Raw genomic sequence first — 17,801 nt, forward strand, 5'->3', positions numbered from 1 at the left:
AAGAAGAGGAAGGAAAAGAAAAAGAGAAAAAAGAACATGAAGAAGAAAATAGGGTCGTATTGGGCCGGGCCAGGTTCAATTCAAGGCTTCAACCTTGGGCTGGCCCTGACTTGGGGTTAGAAATTCGTAACCTTGACCTGCCATCAGGGTTAAGATATCTCAATCCAGATCCTATTCGGGCTCAGGGCAAACTCGGGTCATCAGGGCCAAACATGCACCCCTATTGACTAGGATGTTAAAATCCAAAACGAACCGGTTGGATCGATCAGAATCGACAGAAAAAAAACTGGACCAGATTGAAACGAACCTGTATCCGTCAGTGACTCGGGAATTGTTCAGTCAAACGAGGCAAAATTGAAAAAGGCTTCGACCGTAAAATCGAACTTTAAATCTCAGAGAGAGAGAAGGCTATAAATCGTAACAGTGATCCAGTCTGTCGGTCTCAAACCGCGGTTAGGATGACTAAGGTCTCAGGTTAAATCCTGTTAGTACGGCAACTGGTGAGAGAGAAAGCGTCGGTAGGGTGTCAGTTATAGAGAGACAGAGAGAGAGAGAAGAGAGAAAAGGAAGGGGGGAGAGTCCGATAGAGAGAGAGTGAGAGAGAGGAATCGTTTCGCTTCGTATATAAGCCATTGAAGCTTGACGCTATATATCATTGAAGTGTGGACTGTGGAGAAAGCGAGAGCGAGAAGGGAAGATCGAGAGAAAAAGAGAGTTACAGTGTGTCTCTCTCGCATTTCAGACACAGGAAACCGTGGTCATGGCAGAATTGAGCGATTCAGTTTCCGTCGATATGGAAACGATCTCTCTTGGTGGAAAGGTTGGATTCTGAAATTCCTTGTTTTTTATTCGGCTCTAATTTTGAAATGTATGTTCTTCTTGATTCTTTTGTATCAATTAATCCAGATGTTTGTCGAATTTCGAACATCAAAGATGCAGATCTTTAGGTTTTGGAATGATTTTAGCTTCGTGTTTTGACCTTCTATTCGTTTTTTCCATTCTCTTTTTTTTTATTTTTTTTTATTTTGGGATTCGCGTTTGATTTAATTAAATTTCTCGCTCTCTCTCGCTCGCTTGAGTGTGAGAGAGGTTCTAATTTTAGTTTCTTAATTTATTTAATATATTTTTAATGTCTGAATTTCCGGTTTAGGGTTTCCTTATTGATTTCTGGTTTTCATATATTGGAGGGGTGAAGAATTTTATTTTCCTCGAGCTTTTGACTCTTGTTTTGTTTCAAAAGGTTTTAGTAGATATAGAAGGTAGATTATGGGGCTTTTAGCTGTTAAATTATATTTCTACTTTTTCTTCGTCGTTAAGGAGATAACTTGTTGCCCCCTTCTTCTTTCTAACACTCTTTCTGATTTTTTTTTGTTCTGTTTGACGGTGGAAATTGTCTTCTTGTTTTTGATTATCTGAATTGCTAAATTTTCGGATATCTTCGAAATGGTGGATTTCATTGTTTTTCAATTTTAACTTTTCTGTAGAGTAGTACTTTAAAAGTTCTATAGTTAATGGGCGTGTGCCTCTCTCAATGTTATTTTGCTTTTGACTTGGCCTGTGATGCTGCATTTGCTAAGAGTGCCAGGGGGCAATGGAAAGGGAATTTGGTTGGCGTCAGACTCTTGGATGGTGGTAGGAAATAATTTCCATTCAAAGAGTTGTGTCAGAATGAATCCATAGTCTCTTTCACTGTTAGAAAGAAATCAGTACCTATGGGTTATCGTCTGTATGTTTTAGTTGTTATTGGCCCTTATTGAATCTTGGGTATTGGAGGTGAATTGTGCTTTGGGCCTTCTCTGTTCGACTCCTTCCATAAATTCTATGATGTTCTGTTAGTCTGCGAAACTGAATTTCTGTTGTGAAGCTTTATGATTGGAATAGTCTCCATAAGTTATATTGTTAACTTATTGATTCTGGAAACCGGGATCTTCCTTAGTTGCTTCAGCAAGTAGATTCCTCTTCTTTCTTTTTCACTTTGTTGGGGGTTCAAATTTTCCTTTATTTCTGTCAGTTATTTCTAATATTTGAAAGAAAAAGCTTATTTTGCGTTATATTGTTCTGTTTAATGTTATTAACTTATGGAGAAATCAGTACCTATGCTTGTTATAAACTAAAATCCAAACTTTGTAACACTTTAGTCCAGTCTGTTAGTCTGGGACGTTTTTAGTTTCAGGGAATCTAATGACCAAAATGCCCTTATGATAAACCTCTTTATTCCTCCTCCTTCCCTCTTCTTCCAGTCTTTTCTCCCATAATACACAAGCTAGGATGAAGCCCTACATGAGAAGGCCACTTCCAATCTTGTTTCTAAAATTGCTACTGCACTTTAGGATCTATCGACAGAAATCTCATCAGATCGGGCCTAGACCACTGTTGAATTATTCCATATATATAACTCGTTGATCCTTTCCTTGGTGGAATATTGAAGCTTCAGCTTCGATCAGAGGTGAAAATGGAACACTGGACTGGTCAAAAGGCAAACAGGACAATCAAGTTATTATTTTGGGAGTAGAAGCTGCTTTTGCAGAGACAGCTGGGAGCGACAAACCAGAGAGTGAGATAGGGTTTCAAAAATTCTGTCTTTTTTTTTTTGTGGTTTTATTTGGTGAAGAGAGAACAGAACAGATAGGACCTCTCTATTCTTATTGTGTGACTTCAACATTAGAAACAAAATTGTCTTCCTTTTTTTTTTTTTTTCTTTTCTGAAATCATAGCCACAGTAGTAGATTCTTGAGCTGCATCATTTCCAAGAGCAAACACTCAAATTTTTCATCATATTTGCCTGCCGACGAGGCTTAATTGCAGGACAACAACACAACATTTTCAAACAAGAAGGGTCATCTTTATTCGTTATCTACGAATTTCATCCGATCAAAGGAAATAAGTCAAGCCACTTGGTCACATCGATAGGGAGAGTTGGGTTGAGAAAAAGTCACTGCGATGAATTTCGTCTTCCCTATCAATCATGAAGTCGTCAGATGCTGAAAAAACCATCAAGGACGGATTCGACCCTCTATTCCGATTTCATTAACCTTGGTATAAACCAAATCAAAATCAAATAATTTTCATAACTTCAAATCAGAATCAAATCGGTTCCTATTCAGTTTTCTGTATTTGATTTCATTTGTTTCGTTATAAACCATTCTTTTTAATGAACTTAGAGATAGCTAGGGTTTCATCCTAGCTTGCGTATTATGGGAGAAAAGGCTGGAAGAAGAAGGAAGAGGAGGAATAAAGAGGTTTATCATAAGGGCATTTTGGTCATTAGATTCCTTGAAACTAACGTCTAACGTCCCAGACTAACGGACTGGACTAAAGTGTTACAAAGTTTGGAAAGTAAGGGTGCATTTGCAAATAGTGAAAGTTCAGGGGTGCATTTAATCTTATGGACAGTTTGAGGGGGGCGTTTGAAAAAAAAAACCCTAAAATTTTTCCATCATTTGACAAGTGTTGAAGTTGTTCACGTGAGCAGTGATTTGGTTTTTGTGTTTAGGATTATAAACTCCTAGTTCTAATTTGAGTTATGAGTCCTAGTTGCTAGTCCTAGTTTTACTTTGAATTATTAGTCTTAGTTTTATTGTTTTTTTCCTATTGTAACTTGGAATCCTATCATGATTAGGAATTCCTAATCTGAATAGGAGTTCCCCTTTCCATTGTAATTTCAGATTATAAATACAAGCCTTATGAGGGAAACAGTCATATCTCGACAGCTTCTCTTCTCTTCCCATCTTCTTCTTTTCATCTCTTCTTCTTCTCTTCTCGGTTCTCGGTATTCTTCAAGTGTGTTTTGCTACATGGTAGAGCCAGGTTGGTGATATGTTTACAAAGGCACTGTTTGGACCTACTTTCCATCGGTTGTTCCAAGCTTGGTCTAGGTGATTTGTATGCTCCAGCTTGAGGGGGAGTGTTGAAGTATTATTCACGTGACACTGTTCACGTGAATAGTGATGTGAACAGTGATTTGGTTTTTGTGTTTAGGATTATAAACTCCTAGTTCTAATTTGAGTTATGAGTCCTAGTTGCTAGTCCTAGTTTTACTTTGAATTATTAGTCTTAGTTTTATTGTTATTTTCCTATTGTAACTTGGAATCCTATCATGATTAGGAATTCCTAATCTGAATAGGAGTTCCCCTTTCCATTGTAATTTCAGATTATAAATACAAGCCTTATGAGGGAGACAGTCATCTCTAACAGTTCTCTTCTCTTCTCGGTTTTGGTATTCTTCTAGTGTGTTTTGCTAGGACAAGTATTGTAGCTGATGAAGGCCGCAAGGTGTAGACTTATATAGGCCATGTTTGGTTGTCAAGAAATGAAAAGAAAAGAAAAACATAATAAGACAAAAACCATGATGACACAATGATTTATGTGTCTATCTCTCTCCTCAAATTTAAAATTTAATTTGAATTTTTTCTTTTCTTTTCTTGGCAACCAAAGACTATGCATCGTTGCATATGCCAAGCTCTTCTATGGTGTTACTTTAACTGGATGTGCTTGATTTTTTCATATTTTTCGAAAGAATTATGTCGTACAAAGTCATGTCCTAATGGAATGATTACTCAATTAGCCTAGCAGCTTCATTTATGTCTGTCCTATTTCATTTTCTTCATATTTTTGGACCTTTGGCTGGTTTTTAACTTTCTAAGAAAACCATATGTTTTGTGTATATCCTCAGGAACATATTGTATATACTGGCCATGGTCCTGTGTCGGTTGCGGTGTTTGGAGATCAGGATAAACCAGCTCTCGTCACTTATCCTGATTTAGCTCTAAATCGTAAGTTCAGTGCTTCCATTACTAAATGCCCGCTACCATTCTATGAGGATTATCCTGTTACAAGGCTAAGAGTCATCTTTGTTTCCTGGGACTGCCTCTCCCTGGTCATGAAATAGACCTTTTCCAAAACTTGGTTACTTTCTTTATTTACATATTTACAGTGACTAATTCAATATTTCTGTGTGATTCTTATGCGTTTGATCAGATATGTCTTGTTTCCAAGGCCTATTCTTTTGCCCAGAAGCTGCTTCGTTGCTGCTCGACAACTTCTGCGTTTACCATATCAGTCCTCCTGGGCATGAGGTCGGTAACTTGGTTGACTTGATTGCAGTGCTTAATTTAGTTGTTCTTGTTCTGAACTATTTTTTCAATGTGCCATATAATATGTATCCTGCCATGCGTTGTTATTATTAACATGATTTCTCTTCTGGGCTTTTTCTCAAGAGCTCTTGCAGTTGGGTGCTGCTGCAATTTCTCCCGATATCCCTGTGCCTTCTGTTGATGACTTAGTGGATCAGGTTGCTGATGTTCTCGACTTCTTTGGGTAATTTCTATAGCAGGCCTGCATTGTGGATTTTCTCTATTTGGGTTTTTAATTAGGAAAGCATGGCTAACTTGCTTGTTAGAGCCTTATTATCTCTAGTTATGCCTATGTTCTGCCAGATGCCAGTAATCGTGCCTAAGTAGGTGCTCATTTTGCATTTGGAAAGGCTCTACAGAAACTTCTAAATGTTGTTGGGAGAAAGGAAAAAAAAAATCTGGTCTATCCAATAGTATAATTGTTGAAAACTAATTTGTTTTTAATGGGGTGGCATATTATTTTTTGCTTCAGGCTTGGTGCAGTGATGTGCATGGGGGTCACAGCTGGTTCTTACATTCTTACACTATTTGCGGTTTGTTGACTCCCTGGTTGCTTGTGTTATAGATGCTCTAAGTTAACTTCCGGTTTTTATTCCAAATTTTATTTTTTTATAAAATGTTATGTTATTACAGATGAAGTATAGAGGGCGGGTTATTGGTTTAATACTTGTTTCTCCCCTATGCAAAGCACCATCTTGGACGGAATGGTTGTATAATAAGGTTCATTTTATGACCCCTTGGCTTTCATTCAATTGAAAAGCAGCACTGTGATCTTTTCTCCTCTTATTTTTACATTAGTGTAATCTGATATTAAAGATGGCAAGTCATCTGCAGGTGATGATAAATTTGTTATACTTCTATGGAATGTGTGGTGTGATGAAAGAGTGCTTGCTTCAACGGTACTTCAGCAAGGTACTTGGTGCACCTGTTGTTACTTTATAACCTGTTTGTATGCTGATCTTTCTTGGATCTAGTGGATTGAGATTTTGGGGTCTGCTTATGTACTGCTAGGAAGTTCGAGGTAGCGGACAAGTCCCAGAATCAGATATTGTGCAGGCATGCAAAAGTGTGAGTTCGCCATCTCTCTCTCTCACACGCACATACACATTTCATGTCAGACTGTTAGTGGGATTCTGTATATTGTGAATGATGGGTAGTCAGGAATGTACTTGATGGTTTATGGTGTGCTTGTTAATGCAGTTGCTAGATGAGAGGCAGGGTGCAAATGTGTTGCGGTTTCTTCAGGCGATTAGTGGGTAAAGCTCATGTCTGAGATTACTTAGGGTCATTGATTTGCTGTCGTTGCATGTTCCTTTTATCTTGTGATATAGAGTATGATATGATGAAGATTTAGAATATGAAAAAACTCTCTTTGATGTTTCAACTTAGCAGGAGACATGACATCACTGATGGACTGAAGAAATTGCAGTGTCGGACACTAATATTTGTGGGTGAAAACTCTCCTTTCCACTCTGAAGCTCTACACATGACCTCAAAACTTGATAGGAGATACTGTGCATTGGTCGAGGTAGGTACTTATGATATATAATGTGTCTTTCTTGTGTACAAATGATAGGATGCTATGTTAGAGTACTGAATGGGTCGGCTAGAAATGAGGGAATTGTAATGTATGAACAATGCTTATGGAGACTGACTGGTTTTGATTTATTTTTTGTTGGTGTGGGTTGGACAGGTTCAGGCATGTGGATCGATGGTTACGGAGGAGCAGCCTCATGCAATGTTGATACCGATGGAGTATTTCTTCCTGGGATATGGACTGTACAGACCGAGCCAGCTGAGTGGCAGCCCCAGGAGTCCTTTGTGCCCATCGTGCATCTCACCAGAGCTGCTCTCGCCTGAAAGTATGGGGTTGAAGCTAAAGCCCATAAAGACACGGGCTTCACTGCAAGTATGAGAGGAGAGCAGGGGCGAGGGCTGATTGAGAGTTGTAATGTTGACTGTTGTACTCTTACATTTTTTTTTTCTTTGGTGGTGGTGGTGAGGTGGGTGGTGTGGTATCCTCGGAGGTACTTTTAAATCTTTAATTGATTGCCAATGAAGGGTGGTAAGACGATGATGCGGAGGTGGACAATGTGGGAAGTGTAGATACAGAGTAAATAGGGAGAGAAAACTAGAGTATAGGTGAGGGAAGAGGGATTGGAATTCATTCATTTGTATTCATAAATCGATGAGCTGATCTGTTTGTAAATCTTCTTTGGATAAATTATTTATGCCCAAAGGCTATATGACCTACGAGCATGTGTATTGTAATAGTAATAAAAAGGAAAAGGAAATAACAATAAATGGATTTCTGGTATGTGGAATTTGGACTTGGGGTGGGTTTACTTGGATCATGGGTTTTTCGGGAATATGTTAATTTTTAGCCTAATTTTAAGTATTGGTTTTAAAATACATTGATATTAATTTTTTGGAAAAATTACATCCCTTCTCTTCTACTTTGCCTTAATTAAACTTTCCTCCCCTCATAAATTACTATTATACCTATGTCGTAGAGTAGAGTCCGTCTGTTACGTCGTGATGTGGTTAAGTAGTATTTTTTTTTAATGCCCACAATAACCTTAGGTTTATGTAAGATGATTTTTTTATTCTAGGGTTAATAAACGATGAGAAGGCATTAGAGTTAATTCCTTTCTCAAAACTGCATCTTCTCTAGTGAAGGTGAGAGACTCCGAGCTTTTGGATTCTAATCAAATCCACAACCATGCCCACAAAGGCTTCTTGCTTCGCTCCGAGAAATCTATAGCAGCAAGGGGTGCCCTACCAGCTTCCGAGTAGAGAGGAATGATGTGTATAAGACCAAAATTGAATCCGACCATTAAATGAAACTAGAATAGAATGGGGAGGGGTCTTTCGCACCTAACTTGCCTCCAACATCGCGTTGAATTAATGAACCATAGACGCGGAAATCTCCCAGCCCTTATGGCTTATAAATAGGGGTGAAGGTGAGAGGCTGACATACGCAAAAAAGATAGAAGCGAGCATACAACAAGTGTTGTACTTAGTGCAGTATTGAGTTTTGAGTATTCTCTTCAAGGATTTAAGAGTATGACTTGAGAGAAGGTGTACAAGGGGTATCCAGTTTTTGATATAGGGTTGGATTTGATTTAAATTCAATTATTATTACTTGTATTATTATTCTCTCTGTTATCTTATATGAAGAAATCTCAATTATCCATGGATGTAGGCATAGCCGAAAGACGTAAATACTTGTATCTATGAGTTTGCTTTATCATTTTTGTACGTTATCTCTTTGTGCTCACATGCGTCCTACATAATCACTATTCACGTCACACTATTCACAGATATTGTTCACGTGCTGCCATATTTTTCATTCTACTTTATACACAAGTGGGAAAAGGTTATTGTTTTTTCCAACGTGGTATCATAACCTAATTGGTATTGTTTGTATCAACGGAAGCGGTATGATACCAGATACATTACAAAAATTTGTGATAACAAGATCCCGATGAACACATATGATAGATAACTAATCAATTATAGGATAGATAGATTACCTAGAACGCACTAGAGGTACTTTCTTCCAAAGGAATGCAACAAGTGGTCACGAAGTTCATTTGATTGCACCAACTCCAGTGGTAGAAACCCTTGCTTGAGGAAGAAGAAGACTCTCTTTTTCTTTCTCAAGTTCTTTCTTTCTACTCTCTAAGAGAATATTGCATAGACAAAAATTGTAGGGCAATTTAGGGTTTGAGCCAAACTTCTTTTAAATAAATAAAAAACCTACCTAGGAGAATATAATTTAATGGACAAGATCGCACCAAGTGGGTGATTTTAAAGGGTAGCCTTTTAAGTTATCCTTAATTGTAAAAAAGAATATTTCTACAAAGACGTAACCTGAAAAACCCTTAGTAGATATTTTCATTATATTTTTTCATTCTACAATGCACCCTCACAAGTATGGAATCAAATAATGTGCCAAAACACAAGGTGCATTGTATAACAAATGGTGAGTGAAAATACCAATGATCAATCAAAATTATTTGAAACTTCTTTCAAATAATTATATCAAACTTACCTTACTAAGGCCCTAGATTTTGATTAATCACAATCTGACAACTCATATACTCGGATGTTCACCTTATCGGGGTGCCTATTGAGGTTCACCTCCATTCATGCATATACCCCCACACAAAGAGTGTCTGGTGTGCAGTCAGTCAAGTTGATAGATATCAATCACTGGATCACCATGATTACATGAAATATAAATACAACAGTAGGTGCCTCTCATGTACGGGAAAAAGAAACTACTAAAAATTTCCCTTGTGAATATAATGGTGGTAAACCATATTGGGAATTCTAATGGATCAATATTCAACACAATTAAGTATCCACATTTATATTTTCATGTTAATCCCTATTAGGAAAATATAAAATGTGATAGCCCTATAACAGAGTACCCAAATCTGTCTATAGTTGTGACGATTAACGGTAAAAGTGGGCAATTGCACATTATCGAAATAATCACAACAAGCACATAAATATGAGAGTTGTCAGATTTGGTAATGAAAAGAACCAATTGAGTTTTCAAAGATAAAGGCATAAAAAACATCATTAAGTCACAAGCAAATTTGGGACATATGTTAAATATTCATCTTCATGGATTCAAGTTATTCCACTGTAAACTTTAAACTATAATTTCTTTGATTCTTCCCGAAAGGTCGAAACAAGATTTTAGAATCTTCTATTTTTTTTTTATTTTTATGGATTGTGCGTTGTATTCAAGACAATCTACATTAGTAGTGGGAAGCTCAATTCTATATTTTTTTAAATTGGTGATAGGACCTAAACAATTGTTATGTATGATAGGATTTAAACTGAATATAAAAACATAAAAAACCGAATACGAAATCGAGCTGAATTTATTCGAATTTTTTGAAAATGGATTTTTATTCTTGGTTTGGTCTGATTTTGATTTCTACGTAATGTATCTTGAACCGAACCGATCGCAACACCCTTATATGCACTTAGAAAATTTTTCAAAGAGAAGATAGGTTGTTTTAGATGTGAAAATGTTAATCTCACAATGACTGAAATTACAGTCCAACAAAATAGCAAGTAAATGTTACTTTTTATTCTCCTAATTTTGAGGGTTTTTCTTTTTAAGATAATTAGGCCTCAAAGAGAGTTGAACTCTATTGTGAGAGCTGATCCATGCCAACTAAACTATCCCCTTGGGGTTCTAGTTTTATTTTAAGTTGCTCTGATCTTGAGTGTGCCACTCAAATAGGATGGTCAGTCGGTTAAAACCTTAACTATTGGAAAAATGGCCAATTTGTCCAGAAAATTTTAAGATCACCATCTCGAAAGCTGGCAGGTGTCACTAAGATTGAGGAGAGCAACGAGACTGTTTCCCCTTCCCATACATGGAGAGTAGTTATTCTTCACAAACGTTGTCTTGCTATCACCTGTCCCACTCCCATCACTAACGGGGCAACGCCTTGCTCGAACAGGGGTAAAGTGGTCAATGCACCCGCCTCATCTCAGACGCTACACACACTGCACGCTGCCCGGATTGACAGGATATTTTTCAGACAATTATCCCTAAAAGGAAAAAAGAAAAAAAAGAAGTCTTCCATCCATCAATAGTGGAACACATGATAATAAGACAATACACGTAAAGAGTAACTATTCTCCATGTACATGAGGAGGATCTGGACTCGAGAACAAAATCCAAATTATATACTTAAAAAGTAAAAGAAATTGTGCCGACATCCAAAACAGAATCTGTGGGGGAATCTGCCCTTGTTTGGTGCTATATGGGTTTTGGGCATTGGAGATCAATCTAATCTCCACTGCATAAGCACCAGACCTTAACTATTAAATTCTCTTAAGTCATTTTATTTGTTGGTTGTGGTTGTCTCTATCGTTCCATCTTCATATCTTTTTTGGATATGAATAGGGATGTTTTGTTTTATTCTTTTATGTTATGTTCTGTGGTTAAAATTGAAAGCTCATTGCAAGATTAATGCTTTCTATTCCTGCAAGTTTTAATTATATGGTTTACACTCTATTTTCGGTCAAAGATCAAAACATCACTAGAAAAGATGTTATATGACCAATGAAAAGGGTATTCACAATTTCATTTGAACTCATATGACCCCATTTAAACGGGATTGTGAGGGGCATTATTTATACCCTATTTTCAATCTATTTGGTCAATAGAAAAATATATTTCAGTCAAGATTGATCTGTTAATCAATGATCGACGAATTGGCAATGATCGATAAACGACTGGTGACCGACAAACGGATACTTGTGAAACTACCTAGTAACTACAGAAACCACCAATTCTGCCTATTAAAGAGACATTCAAAAACAAAGGAAAGCATCCAAATCAATACAACAAATTTATCTTGTATCATTTTCTTTTTATCTTATGAGTAGGGTTAATTTCGACTTTTAGATCTTGATTGGAGAATAGCTCTAGCAATATGTCTTTTTAAAAGGCATCCATTATCATCAAGTTGTTAGCTTCAATAATTCATTGCTGGCAGAATTGTGAAGATTCAATAGAATCGTTTTTGAGAAGTAAGCAATCTGGTCATATAGTAGTTGTAATGCAAATACCAAGTTATAAGCCCCATCAGTTTGGATTTGGCTAGTTGTAAAGACTTCAATAGATGCATTTTGGCAAGTAAACAATTTGATTTCGAAGTTCTTCTTCTTCTTCTTGGCAAAGAAATTTTTACATTTGAAAGTCCTTGGAGCGACAGAGGCATTGAAAAAATCCCATTTTTTCGTTATTAAAAGACAGATTCAATTCATTTTATGACATACCTAAGCATCTTTAACTCACGGCGTCGATGCCGCAAAATAGTGGTAACATTTACTCTTACTTATCATCAAGTGCATATTATTATCACCAAAATCGTGAAATGAAAATTTCTAACATTCTTTTGATTGTTTTTTATTTTTATTCTTAAAAATTATTTAATATAGGAGTAAAAAGAGATCTTCAAAATAATTTGAAAGTAACTTGTCATTATATTATGGGTAAGGGCTTGTTACCAGGCTGCATGATCATGCAACAACATGGGGACCAATGGGAGTGCGCTAGGGAATTAATCATCCCAACGGGATTTTTTCATTTTGTAAGGAGTGTGGGACAATCATGTTAGGGGGATTGTGTTTGAACACATGCAACACGCGACTAGACAACATTCTTTTTCCCTTATGTTATTATTAAAAGTTGTATTTTTTCTGAGTAGACATGTGAATGAAAAGATTTACAATATTTATATATATTTTTTTTTCTTTCACCAACATTGGTTACAATAAAATTTCCCTTTGCCTTTATCAAATGGGAGTGATCCTACCACCACCCATATCTTCAACTCCACAAGCACAAGATGTGATGACCTCATTCCACATTGTGTAGAATGAGTGCATGACACACACAAGTCCACCACTCTAGTTTCTAGCCTTTTCTTTTAAATAGTTATCACTGTGTTTCCTTTTAAGTTTTTCGGGCAAGTTCAATGCAAACAGAGATAGAAGAGAAGTGGAGAAAAGAAAAATAAAAAAGATAAGAAAGCACATTCATACAAAACAAACAAACAAACAAAAAAATATAAAAAAGCAAAGAGCACATTCATTCAAAACAAACAAACAAACAACAAAAAAAATCGATAAGAAAGAACAGGTTGCGACATGTATGCGTAGTTGCGTACGCAATGGTAAGAGATAAAGTATTTTTTTTTCGTAAAAATGGTAGGAGATAAAGTGTCATAAAGAAAATAAAGAGATATAAAGCAGTTTCCTAAGGTATATCCCATAAAGATTCGAACCCTAACCCCCTGGGATTTTTAACCGTTGCTCTTCACTCACATAGGATGCGAAATGATGATTTAACCTCTCTCGGATAGTGTGTTCCGATAGGTAGGTTAAATTGTCATTTTGCCCCCATGTGAGGGAACAACAGGTACTGTTCAGGCAGCGGACAACAGAGCATAACGATCCTCCCTTTCTCTAAGTTTAAATGTGTTAGGTTTTACTGCTAATGAGTCGAGAATCAATAATCCATTCTAATGATAATTTTCTTCAAGGCTATGTTTGTTTGGTAAATGATAAATAAATAAATAAAAGTTGCAAAAATAAAGGGAGAGGGTTTCCGTCTACTCGTGTAAAATTTGGGATGAATGCAAAGGGAGTGTTTTGAACCATTAAATAAGAGGGTGTTTAATTGGAAAAGAGAGAGAGAGAGAGAGAGGAAATTGTTATCCCCTCCAATTCGTTGCTCACTTCAATTTCTTCAATTCCTCACATAAGAGATAAAAATGACCATCCTACCCTTGCCCAAATACACTGCCCAAGATGGTGTCCATTCTCTCTATTAGACTATTAAGAGGATTTGGAACAATTGAAACGGGACAACGAATTAGAGGTGATAATTATTAAGAAGATTAGGGATCAGTTGTTTGTGAGAGAGAAAGTAAAGAAACCAGCATGAATGTCCTGCAGTTTCTTTTCTTAAAAATAAACATTGGAGAAGATTTTTCCATCTTTCAAGACGAAGAGAAATTGATGTGACCCTATAGTTGGATCTTTGTTTTTTTGACAAAACCTATAGTTGGACTCTTAGATAGCCATCATTAAATTCCCGCATGCTATTTTTTATGTGGTTGAAGCTATTTTCTTCTCAACTCCAAGCCAAGAGTCAGATTGTGGTTTAAGAGGTTCTCTTTTCACTGTGGACATGGATTTAGTTCACAGTATTGGTCGTATCGGTGTATTGATCGATAATCAAGTATCGATATATCAGTCACAATCAATATCGATACATATGTATCAATGTGGTTAATCTGATACTCCTAAAACCATTAAAGTGAGTAAAGAGAAACTTGGCCTAATTTTTATTTATTTATTTTTTAAAATCTCATAATATTGAAAAGACTGAGTTTCCCTTCCCCCACGATGAAGAAAGAACCTCTTACGTCACCACATTTAACTCCCCGGTTGGACTAGGGAAAAATCTTTTCAACTTCATATAATAGTCGACGAGAGTTTAAAAATTGAACTCACAGTCTAGGACGCCAATCATAAAGTCACATCAGGTTGGATTAAGAGAGAATCTCTTCATCATAATTCTACATGGCAAATAAAATAAATTTGTTTTTGTTCATTTTGAAAACTTTGTGAACAATAGGAAAACAAATTTAGCCATTCCTACAGTGATTTCAAATTTGGAAGAAAAAAATATTCTTAAACTCGGTTTCCCTTCACCCACAGTGAAGTAGATTCCTTTTACTGTGAGTCATTACGGTGGTGCAATAAGCATCCACAACATTGGGGAGGGTGCAAAATCAACTTCGTAGATTAGAACGATAGTATTTTATATTTATGACCTTAGATGGATGTAGTTTTCTTTCACTTTCGATGGAGGAAAACTTTTTCTATTATTCTGTCTTCTTTCTTCATTTGTTTTTTTTTTTTTTTTCGTTTGTAGTAACTTGTCTTTTTTCTTCTTCATTGAGCAACAAACAATGAAACAAATCAGATTTTATTTTAATTTTTTTTTTATATTCATTTCCAGCCAAACAAACATTATCTTATTGCACAATTAACAGAAAGAATTAATCAATTAATTAATTGGAATGCGCACCACACTAGATAGAGAATATCATATGATATCCTACATTTTAGTCCCGTGATCGATCACTTCACTTTCTAGATACATTATTTTGTATTCACTTGGCCAAGTGATTAGGGTTTCAAGAATCGGGTTCTGATTGGCCAAGGCCGATCTAATTCTGGCGGAATTTTATTTTATTTTTTTGGGGGGAAGGTTAAACCAATTTTGGCTGATTCGATTCATAAAATTCTTTCATGAAAAAAAACTTTCGAATCAATGTGAAATTCTAAACCAAATCGGTCAATTGAACGAACCCTATCGAACAAATTGAACCGATGTCCTATCGAGCCGGTTTCGATTTAGGGTATTATGGAATCAACTAAAAATCGGATAGCAATGAACTGACCGTAAACACGTGCAATCCCATCTCCAACTGAGACCACTCGCCCAATCTCATCCACTTTCAAATTCCTCATGTTACGGAATGGGTGTTGTGCCTCCAACGCCTAACAAAGAGCTCGCATGCCTTTCCTCACTCCCTTGGTGCGGCATCCACGCACATCCATTTTTCAGCTTGAAATTTAGATTGAAACTGATATACTATTGATACCAACCCAAAAATCACAAAAAAAAAAAAAAAAATTTTGATTTATTGTTTGGGCAAAAGAATGCTAATTAGTCACGTGGCCCTTTGCGTGCATAGTGAGAGCATATACGCAATCGTCAAGATGGATTATACCCTCTTCACATAATAAACAATGGGACCCATACTGACCTTTCTCTCTCTTCTATTTTGATCATGTGGGTTCCTTGTAAGTCTTATATGGATGATACCATTTTCCAATCCCGTATTGATTGAAAAATCAAACCTAGCTAGATATCAAACTGATAACAACCTTAAATCAGACTGATAATGAACCTTTCTTATCGGATTAGCTTTGTTTTTATCCATTTTTAAATTGAAATGAATATAACCTTATCGAAATCAAACCGAACCGATCATTTGACACCCCTAAATTCTGGGGTGTCTCAATTGCGATCGATCCATCCGGATCGAAATCAGCCACAACCGATCCGGATTCCGATGCCTTCTTTTTAAATCCTGCACGTGATTGTTAGTATAAAGAGCAAAGCCACCACCCGCCTCCTAAAAGCCAAAGCATCCGTCAAAGGATGAGAAATCTTAGACGTGGGAATATTCCCCTAAATCGTAGCTAAGTTGTGGGAGACCTCGACGCGTGGCGAATATTCTTAGATTCATCTGTGGATACCTTAGATTTAGTAAAGCCAGCCATAACTTAAAATGATGGAACTTAGGACTCCGTGACCATCGGATTGGAAGAAGCTTGTTATGCTTTGATCTAACGACTGAAAGCAAAGTGCGTGATCTTGTGGACTGTGGTAACTGAAAGAGATGTACGCAGTAATGGTGGACCTGATGATGATAGAAATTCAAATTTCCACCATGAATTGAATTAATGGCACAGAAAATCTGGAAAAAAAAAAGAAAGAAATGCTAAAGAACATTCATTTCAAAGCTCAACTGTTGGGTAATATTCCTTTGGAATCAAACTTGGAAACCTTCACTTTTTCCCTCCTACTAGATGTCTCTGCCTCTCGTCCCTCTCATTATAAATACCTATTGTCTTCAATCTCCAATTCCATAAGATAATACCTTGTGAGTCTCTAGAAATTCTTCTTGTAATCAGTTTCCTGTCCTCAACAATGGCTGGAATTGTAGTGGTTTTCGATTTTGACAAGACGATTATCGACTGTGATAGCGATAATTGGGTGGTCGACAATTTGGGTTTTACCCAGTTGTTCAATGAACTTTTGGCTACAATGCCTTGGAACTCTCTCATGGTTTGTTTCAGCTTTCCTTATTTTTAAGTGTTTCTGGGTTTTTTCTGTTTTGAAACTTTTTCCTACCCCTTTTGATATTGTTCTTGTTCACTGCATTCTATTAGAATTTTTTTCCTTTCTTCTCGGATGTTTCGATTCAATCAATTTCAATGGGCTTAATTGATTCTTGGGTTGCTGAAATTTGCAGGATAGGATGATGAGAGAGCTTCACTCTCAGGGGATTACTATCGAACAGATTGAGGACGTTTTGAAAAGGGCTCCATTGCATCCTCGGATCATAACAGCCATTAAATCAGCCCACGCTCTTGGGTAATTTCTCTATACCAGAAGAAATTTTATGCCCTTTTTTTTCTGGTAAAAGGAATCACTTTGTCTGCAACATTGGAAAGAATATATTTGATCCGGCTTAACGGGCTTGTTTCAAATTTCAGGTGTGATTTGAGGATTCTGAGCGATGCAAATCTATTCTTCATCGAGACAATCCTGAAACATCATGGGCTGATGGATTACTTCTCTGAGATTAACACTAACCCAGGTTTCGTCGATGAAGAAGGGAGGCTTAGGATCTGCCCTTTCCATGATTTCACCTCATCTCCTCATCACTGCAATCTCTGCCCTCCTAACATGTGCAAGGTATATTTAATTTCACCCTACTCTGTTTCGATTCTTTTTTCCTTTTTTTTGGAGTGATCAGACCCGACTCAGATTGACAAATCTTCTTCTGGTAATTGCTTAGATTAGAGTCATTAGACTGTGATGATGATCAATAAGTTGTTTTTTTTTATTTATAAACAGGGTTTGGTGATCGAGCGGATACAAGCTTCTGTATTTGCAGAAGGGAAGAAGCGATTCATCTACCTTGGAGATGGAAAGGGTGATTACTGTCCAAGTTTGAAGCTAAATGAAGGAGACAGAGTGATGCCAAGGAAGAACTTCCCACTCTGGGATCTGATTTGCAGTAATCCATTGCTTATCAAGGCAGAGATTCATGAATGGAGTAATGGAGAAGAGCTTGAAAGGATACTATTACACTTGATCAACATGATCACCATTGAGGAGAGCAGCAATAGTATATCGACTCAATTTATTTCAGGGGATTGCAAGTTTGAGACGATTCCAATCTCTACCCATGAATCCTTTCCCAAAGCTCTCCCAGTTCGTCATTAAAGTCTTCTCATTAGCCAACTAACTAA

At 36.8% G+C, this 17,801-nt stretch overlaps 2 protein-coding genes across 3 annotated transcripts; both read left to right on the forward strand.

Moving 5' to 3' along the window:
- The first annotated feature begins 599 nt into the window (after window positions 1-599).
- LOC122669077 (protein NDL1-like) lies at window positions 600-7,081 on the forward strand. Of its 2 annotated transcripts, none has more exons than XM_043865723.1 (11): window positions 600-820; window positions 4,673-4,772; window positions 4,978-5,075; window positions 5,228-5,316; window positions 5,605-5,665; window positions 5,766-5,852; window positions 5,967-6,044; window positions 6,144-6,200; window positions 6,333-6,388; window positions 6,522-6,660; window positions 6,826-7,081. In XM_043865723.1, exons 1-11 carry the CDS (start codon window positions 761-763, stop codon window positions 7,045-7,047), a joined length of 1,047 nt encoding a protein of 348 aa, XP_043721658.1. In that variant the 5' UTR covers window positions 600-760; the 3' UTR covers window positions 7,048-7,081. The 2 variants fall into 2 exon arrangements, with proteins under 2 accessions (XP_043721658.1, XP_043721659.1); XM_043865724.1 differs by having other exon boundaries at window positions 603-820; window positions 6,525-6,660.
- A 9,356-nt stretch (window positions 7,082-16,437) lies between these two features.
- Window positions 16,438-17,801, forward strand: LOC122669078 (inorganic pyrophosphatase 1-like). Its single transcript, XM_043865725.1, has 4 exons — window positions 16,438-16,608; window positions 16,796-16,917; window positions 17,040-17,241; window positions 17,404-17,801. The coding sequence occupies exons 1-4, from the start codon at window positions 16,471-16,473 to the stop codon at window positions 17,773-17,775; spliced, it is 834 nt and encodes a 277-aa protein (XP_043721660.1). The 5' UTR covers window positions 16,438-16,470; the 3' UTR covers window positions 17,776-17,801.

Source organism: Telopea speciosissima, chromosome 7 (genome assembly GCF_018873765.1).
Source record: "Telopea speciosissima isolate NSW1024214 ecotype Mountain lineage chromosome 7, Tspe_v1, whole genome shotgun sequence".
NCBI lineage: Eukaryota > Viridiplantae > Streptophyta > Magnoliopsida > Proteales > Proteaceae > Telopea > Telopea speciosissima.

Coding starts and splice junctions, on each gene's coding strand:
- LOC122669077 (XM_043865723.1), top strand. CDS start 761: ATGGCAGAATTGAGCGATTCAGTTTCCGTCGATATGGAAACGATCTCT. Junction 5,076..5,227: donor TCAGTCCTCCTGGGCATGAG/GTCGGTAACTTG, acceptor GAGCTCTTGCAG/TTGGGTGCTGCTGCAATTTC. Junction 5,853..5,966: donor CGGAATGGTTGTATAATAAG/GTTCATTTTATG, acceptor AGTCATCTGCAG/GTGATGATAAATTTGTTATA.
- LOC122669078 (XM_043865725.1), top strand. CDS start 16,471: ATGGCTGGAATTGTAGTGGTTTTCGATTTTGACAAGACGATTATCGAC. Junction 16,609..16,795: donor TGCCTTGGAACTCTCTCATG/GTTTGTTTCAGC, acceptor TGAAATTTGCAG/GATAGGATGATGAGAGAGCT. Junction 16,918..17,039: donor AAATCAGCCCACGCTCTTGG/GTAATTTCTCTA, acceptor TTCAAATTTCAG/GTGTGATTTGAGGATTCTGA.